The sequence below is a fragment of the Mus caroli genome, unplaced genomic scaffold, assembly GCF_978045245.1.
Source record: "Mus caroli unplaced genomic scaffold, Mus_caroli_1 scaffold_15, whole genome shotgun sequence".
Classification (NCBI taxonomy): domain Eukaryota; kingdom Metazoa; phylum Chordata; class Mammalia; order Rodentia; family Muridae; genus Mus; species Mus caroli.
Genome location: NW_028227270.1, coordinates 61,773,556 through 61,781,396, shown reverse-complemented (window position 1 = coordinate 61,781,396; position 7,841 = coordinate 61,773,556). Strand labels below are relative to the sequence as shown.

The 7,841-nt window shown below is 46.0% G+C and overlaps 1 protein-coding gene across 1 annotated transcript in view; it reads right to left on the bottom strand.

Annotated features, from left to right (window-relative positions):
- Positions 1–529: 529 nt before the first annotated feature.
- Slc28a3 (solute carrier family 28 member 3) overlaps positions 530–7,841 on the bottom strand; it is a 53,898-nt gene continuing 46,586 nt past the window's right edge. The window contains exons 15-18 of the mRNA XM_021180813.2: positions 4,398–4,479; positions 3,737–3,835; positions 3,393–3,504; positions 530–989 (exon numbers count right to left, since the gene is read on the bottom strand). Coding sequence (XP_021036472.1) covers positions 863–989; positions 3,393–3,504; positions 3,737–3,835; positions 4,398–4,479 — 420 coding nt within the window. The 3' untranslated portion in view covers positions 530–862. The remainder of the gene's footprint in view (positions 990–3,392; positions 3,505–3,736; positions 3,836–4,397; positions 4,480–7,841) is intronic.

Sequence of the window (7,841 nt, the reverse complement as noted above, 5' to 3'; positions counted from 1 at the left end):
AAGTTAGCGGGGAGTCTCTGCAGCATAGGTGGATGGAAGCTGGCTGCTTACAAGTCTCTATGTTTATGGACTTAAGTATTGGCTTTCGTATGGTCTGCGTGTTTTTCTGAAGGACTCTTGATCTATGAGAAACTTCTGGATGGTAGCGAATGAATGGGCCATTGCAGAATAGCCCTCCTTCACATGAGATTCAAGTTGAAGGTATTTCAGACGACCTTGAGCGAGGGTAGAATGACCTTGCCTGAGATGTGTTTAAATCACATTGCTCTGGTGTACTTGGAACACCATATGAAGGGAAAACTGAGCCCAACTATTGGGAAGTAACACACACACACACACACACACACACACACACACATCTATCTATCATCTATCTATCTATCTATCTATCTATCTATCTATCTATCTATCTAATCTAATCTAATCTATCTGGCCCAGTTGCTGGGAACTACCATATATATATATATATATGTATATATATGAATATATGGTGTGAATATATATACTATTATATATATGTGTGTATATATTATATATATACACACACAGACATATATATGTATATATTTGTGTATATACACATATTTTTTTCATGAAATGCCTTGAAACTATAAAGTCAGAAAATATTGTTGGGGCTTAGGATCACACCTCAGCTAGGGACACCATCCTAGTTCTCCATGCAGAGAGGGTGGGCTAAGGAGAGAGAGGAGAAGGGAGGGAGACTCTGTAGCTCAGGAGGACTCACTCCTGACTGTGTTCCTCCTTTGCCATTAAGTCTGAGTCCATGTCGGAGTTATCTATCCCCTCCGGAGCAGGAACTCCAGCTTCTGCACGCAGAATCCCACTGGACACATGGCTGAGATCACAATTTATTAGGTATCCAATCGCAGTTCAGCGTTGGTGGTTTCAGCAGGTTGCAGCAGCTCTTCAAAGCATAGAGGCTGAAGTTTCCTCCTGGGACGACGTCATTTGGTCCCTTGGCAACAGTGCTGGTGGAGGCAGAAGGAACTCATTAGCTGGGCCTTAGGTGGGAGCAGGAGGAGAGTAGACAAGGGCGCACTGGAAATGGTACAGGACAGGAAGCTGATTCCCTTGTTTCCAGTCTAGATAGGTGGGTTTAAGACAGAGACTCCTGAGGGTTGGTTTTGGTTCTCAGATTCTGGATGGCCCTGAGGACTCCCACTGTTTCTTTCAGAATAGCAATGACAGGGTAGAACTAATTCTTACAAAAACAACAAATGAACAATAAAAAGGCACCTGTACATGGACTGGACCCATGACTAGGCAGTTAAGAGCACTGGCTGTCCTGGAGGACCCAGGTTCAATCCCCTTGACCCACAGAGCAGCTCACAACTGTCTGTAACTCCAATTCTGGGGCTTCTGGTGCCCTCTTCTGGCCTCAATGGGCACTGCTTGCACTCAGCACACAGAAATACCTGCTTATACATACTTATAAAACAAACCCAAAATCTTAAAAAATATTAATTTGTACGTGAATAAAACGAAGTGGAGTGAAGGCACTGATTTTGCAAATAGAAACTAGAGGGTAGAGATAGCTGACAGGGATCACCTTCATTCTTTGAAAAATGATGCAGTTTAAGGAAAAAAAAAGGTAATTAGAAAACAGCCATGATGAGGCTGGTCATTGAGGCTGGATTCCATCCCACAAAATCGGTCTCCACCCTACCTCCTTTGTCACAGAACAAGCTAATTTTGCAAGTGAAAATTAGTGACAGGCAAAGGAATGTGACCTATCACAATTGTACCAGCTTAAGTTTGAACATGCTGAGCTGGAGAGATGGCTCAGTGATTAAGAGCACTGTCTGCTCTTCCAGAGGTCCTGAGTTCAATTCCCAGCTGACAACCATCTGTAACAGACCTGATGCCCTCTCCTGGTGTCTGAAGACAGCTACAGTGTACTTATGTACATACAATAAACACATCTTTAAAATTTTTTTTTGAATATGCTGTACTAAAGGGGAGTTACAGATCAGACAGGTCTGCAGGCTGGGGCAGCGGGGTCTGCTGCTATCAGACGACAGACAGAAGGCAATTCCTGGGGAAGCATGGCGGTGTTTACAGATTGGTTTTTTCTTTTCTTTCTTCAGTTCTGTCTGCTCTGTTACACATTCTCTGTGGTCTTGACTGGGGTCTGAGTCCTCTCCCTGCCCCTGGGCACAGATGGAACATTATAAACTGCCCAGAAGACCCTAATATTTTTATCTGGACCACAGAAAGCTAAAGGCTTTCGGTGAAGAACAAAGCATTGTCCTGGATCTAAACAGGCCTGCCAATCACCTGGACAGGAAAACACCCCCTAGGAAAGGACTTTTAAACAATAGCACAAATACAAAGCTTATCTAAAAATGTAGGTTGGCCATGGCCCACCGCTGTCCCTTGAGGCTGCTCCACTTTCCTCTGTGATAAATACTACACCACATATCTCATCCGAGGTTACTAGGACTGGGGATCTGAGGTGAGCCCAGAGTGAGATTCTAGCAGTAGTAACTAAGGATGTTGGCTTTGTGGATGGCCTTGAAGTTCTGGCCTTGATCATGCTGGGGCTAATATTACTTGAATAGACAGAGCCTCCTTAAGGCCTCATTGTGTCAAATGCAAAGGAAAACTAGGGTTGTGCTCAACTTACACGGGGATCTCAAGGTTTAAGTGAGCTTGTTCATCCCGAGCGTTACTGTAACGCAGAGGGGTTTGTACTATGCACTCATGAGCAGCCTGGGAAAGTGTTTTAGTTTCTGGTTATCCAGTAATATCTGACAAGGTAAGATGCAAGGCTGTTAGAAATACCGAGAGTTTTCTTGCATGACAAACAGTTAAGGGGGTAATGAAAACAAATGGGTGTGGTCTTCATGCTGAGATTCCAGTAAGGCCGTTTGGTCCAGAAACAATAGGAGCACACTCTCTGCCTGTCTGCCCACTCTCCTGGAGCAGAGGTAGGCTTGGCCCAGTAGTCACGGCAACCAAATAAGTGAACAAATACCGTGGTAGCCAGGTGTATGGAAAAATGTTAAAGGGGTAATTAGCATTCTCTACAAGAAGAAGATGGGTGAGGAAGGTCGAGAGGCCTTACCTTGGGGTTATACCTACCGCTTCCTACCTCCCAACTGCATGCAACCTTGGAAGGGTCTAGAATATGCAGCAGATGCAAGATTAGATGGAGGTGGAACTCTGTGACACAGCTTTGGCAAGTCATCAGTGTTGTGTGAGATTTTCCACTGATACACCCATTTGGGGGCTACTCATAGTCTCACTGGCTCACCAAGAGGGGCTGTAAGGAACTGTTGGCTCCCTATCTGGGGTAAACACATAATTGTTCCCATCTCCCCCAGGAAAAGTACATAACAGATCTGACCATGACGTAGAGACCATAATACCTGTTGAACAGATTTTGGCAACAAGACACCACTTCGGTTGTGTTGCTGAGTACTTTGCCATTCTCTAGAACGTGATGGCAGTTGATATCCACCGGGGTATCAGAGAGGATGCCTGGAAAGGAACAGAGTGCCGTTTACTGTCATCATTTAACGAGATCCCAGAACTCCCCTTCTGTTCTCAGCTTCCCTATACCACCCCACACATCCTGCTCCACAGCCTGCTGAGCCCGGCTCTGACTCTCAGCTTTCTGCTGCAGCATATGCTGTGTGTGCAGCCTGGAAGCCTATCTCCCTGGAAACTTCCATCCCGTGGGCACTCAGGATAGGACGGGTGGACGCCGTACCTGCGATGCAGGCTGTCATGAAACAGGCAATGGTGCCAGCAATCAGGGCTCTCATGGCTCCAGAGGCGATGTCTCGTTTTCTGGATGGTGCTATGGATGCTGGAGGAGAAAGGGGCGTTTGAGATTAGGTTGGTTAGAGACCAAAATCTGTAGCTTCTGATAATTCTTTGGTGGCTGAACTCCCTTCTGGGCAGTTGAAGAGAGACAAGTCAAAAGATAAACCGAAGGGACCCGCAGAGCACAGAGAACACAGCAAAGCCAAAGGGTTACCAGGAAGAACCAATCAATGAGATGATGTCTAAAGTTAGCTGCCACCATCTATGTCTATACCCAAGGCAGACTTTAGTAATCAATAGCAGCATCTTCTATAGTGAATACCCATGGGTCCCAAGACCTCTCATTCAGATGACTGTTATAAATCTATGGGCATTAGTAACAAGTGGCTGATGTTATCATTGGCTTGGGAGAAGTGTATGCTTGTATGTATTTGTCTTGAGTTCTTGAGTGTACATAGGAAAACTGCATTCCAGAGCAGGGATTAAACATGGACCCTAGAGGACTTAGCTACTGTTGAGGGGCCATTGTCCCTGACACAGCATTACAGAGCAGGAGGGACTGGCAGAAGTAGCGTCTGGTGTCGAGGAGTGCCCTTTTCACTTACTAAGTCCGCCGATCACGATTCCTAGGGAACCAAAATTGGCAAAACCACAGAGGGCGTAGGTTGCGATGGTCTCAGAGCGAATCTGCAAGCAAGCATCAAACACCGGTCTGCACATGATCTGACCCACCTTCAGAGATCCCAACCAGGCTTCACTACAGAATCGATGTCGACGAATGGGCGCACACTGTCAACTCTCAGATGACCATTGGCAATTCCCCTCGTTCTTAGATTTTGAGGGAATGTAGATTTAAGGAACACTTCACAACAGACTAGGAGTTAGTCACCTTGATATCTAAAAATGCTACTTCCTGCTCATTAATCACTTCTAATATTGTGTGGGACTTACCACCTGCTGTACTATAGCACGCATAGTACTAGTTTCTGGAGATAAGAAGTTGGTCCCAGAAAATAGTTACATGATGTTTGACTGACAAAGGACTTATTTAGCATATATAAAGAGCTGCTATAATTCAACAATTTGACTACTGCCCGAGTTTTAGATACATTGCTACAAAAGGTATACAAGTGGGCAATAAACATATGGAAAGATGTTCAACATTTGTACCAGGGAAGTGCCAACCACTACACAGAGAGCCAAAATAAATCTTTCTTAAGTTGATTTATTTTAGGTATTTTGTCAGTTTAACGAAAGAACTGAAATAAAAAAGGAACTGGCTGTATGCTATATATACTAAGTGTGTCTAGGATGGAAGGCATCCGGGATGCTTATGCATTGCTGTTGTGGATGATCCGCGCTCCTGGTGAACCAGCAGAGTCAACCCTGTTGTTGGAAAAGCTGCCGTGGAGAACCTTCCACAACAGTTCCCCGTGAACCTCTGATTTATCTCACGGATTTTGTTACAATAATGAAAATTGATTAATAATACATCTACAGTGGGAAAAAAAAATCACTAGTGGCCTATAGGCCTTTGGAGGGGGAATGTGAAGGAGGATGGAGGGCATTGTCTTTTCAGGGCCTCGAGGGAGCTTCCTTACAATCTGCTGTCCTGCATGCCTGCCTTTGTTCTTTAGCTGAGACACTCCATGAGAATGTGTGGGTGCCCATTTGGAAATGTAAGAGTGGGTGTCCTTTCTGAAGATGTTAGTGAGGGGAGTGTGTGGCCATAGGGCTCTGCTCCTCCTTAAGGGGGCTACACAGGCTGCACCGCCTGATAAGTGACTAAAGGACTGAGTCTAGAAGTTTCTGCAGATTCAGTGGGCACATCCAGTCTGGCAAAGTTATGGCTGAGGTCAGGCTGAAGGCTGCTCTGAGTGGGTTTCCAGACTGACCCTCGTCCTGAGAGGCCCCTGGGCATATCTGATTGAGGTAAAGATGCAGCACCAGACCCAGACCCCATAGGAGACACCTGACACTTCAATGGCTACAACCCACTAAGCTGTGACCTGACAGGGACCCGGGGGTTGCGGTGTGTATGTGTGTGTGTGTGTGTGTGTGTGTGTGTGTGTGTGTGTGTGGTGTGCAGTCATGGCTGTGTATGGTTTTATCAGAAGTCGAAAGGGAGGCTGGGATGAAGCCACTTTCTTTTGCTCCCAGCGTGAGCGATTGTCAAGTGGAACAAGACGGGCTGAGCTAGGAAGACAACGGCCTCCTGTGTGTGAGCCAAGATGCTCTGAAATTTGGAGTAACTTGCTTTTCCCATTGAGACTCCACAACAGCAGAGGCTGCTGGATTGTTTCCACATGTACCCTGTGTGCCTGCCTTCGGCTGGGATCACTCCCAAACAGGGTCATCTCTGCAGTTGGGGCTCCTCCTTCCCGACAGGCTTTTCAGAGAACTGGCTAGCATTGCCAGAACTGGCAGCTTGCTTCCCTCATTAACAAAAGCACACTTTCTCCTGGCGATGGGGAGGCAGAAAACATGTCAGTTAATTTAGCCTATTGTTTGCTTTGGGCAGGGAAACAAACTGGTTTAGGTGGCATCCAAACAATGAAGATAGTTGGCCAAGTCCCACTGTTATGTTCCATGAAAAATGAACAGCAAGGGCAGAAAACCCACAAAGTCTGTTCCTAGCACATCTGAGGGGCACAGTGCCCCTGACCACAAAATCATTCACGTGCAGATCCTCTTGGGAAGCTGGCCTCACTTATAATATCCATATGTTTGGTCTTTGAGAGTCCAGGAGTTTAAGTGGCGACCTTTGGATTGAGTATCTAAATACTGGGCAATGTGCTTCAAAGACGGGGAAATTGACTCCAAACGCGTCATTTCAGAGAGGGACAGGGATGGCTAGAAATGTCCGTTTCTTAGTTTCTTTATGAGACAGTTCTGATCTTTAGAGGGAAACTGGCACTTCAGCTACAAATATGTCTTTAGCCAAGTTAAGTTCCTTGGTCCATCAAAGCCTAAGGAGACATGAGTGCCTCTTTGTATGATTGCAGGGTGACTGCCCCAGGGTTCCAATCACAGACCTAAGTGTTTTATCTTCCCTCTTCCCTTACACAGTAGTAATTATGCCTTGTTATCTTTTGAGGATGTAGAGGCTCAGAGTGATATGCAGTCAGTTTCTTAGAGCTCATGATGCTAGAAGAGGCCTTCATGATCAACTGTCAGCTCCAAAAAGGTAAGACCTGCCATATCGGGTCCCTTTGACATACCCTCCTGGGAAAATGGGCCCTCAACTGAAGAATTGCCTATATCAGTTGGCTGGCAGCATGTTTATTTTCTTCATTGCTAATTGATGTAGGAAGGCTCAGCCCACTATGGGCAGTACCATTCCTATGCAGGTGGGCCTGGGCTGTGTAAAAAATGGTAGCTGAATGTGAGCCTGTGAACAAGCTGATAAACAGTGTTCTTCCTTGGTCTCTGTCTCCACGTTCCTTCCCTTGTCTTCTCTTAGTGATGAACTAGCCCATAAGTATACACTGAAATAAACATTTTCTTTCCTAAGTTGTTTTGGTTATGGTGTTTATCATAGCAACAGGAAAGCAAGCTAGGACAGGAAGTCAAGTGTAGGAAAGGAAGTTAGGCCTACACACTTGAGGGGGACATTGGGACTCTGTCCCCTCCTCTTCTTTTCTACTCCCCAGATGCTCTGCGGTGGATGACCCTACTCTGCTAGATGCATCTACCTGATGAACCGCTTTGCACAGAAAACAACAGGACCAGTGAATCGTGAGCTGAAATCATGAGCCAAGATGAACCTGTGGGGGGCCTGTGATGGCCTTAGGCACAGAAGATATCTCATACACCAGGCGGTGGTGGCGCACGGCTTTAATCCCAGTACCTGGGAGGCAGAGGCAGGTGGATTTCTGAGTTCGAGGCCAACCTGGTCTACAGAGTGAGTTCCAGGACAGCCAGGACTACACAGAGAAACCCTGTCTCGAAACAAACAAACAAACAAACAAACAAACAAACAGAAGATATCTCATAAAGCTTTGTGCACTGATGTCCTAGCTCATGTGACCCTAGGTCTGCGTCTACTT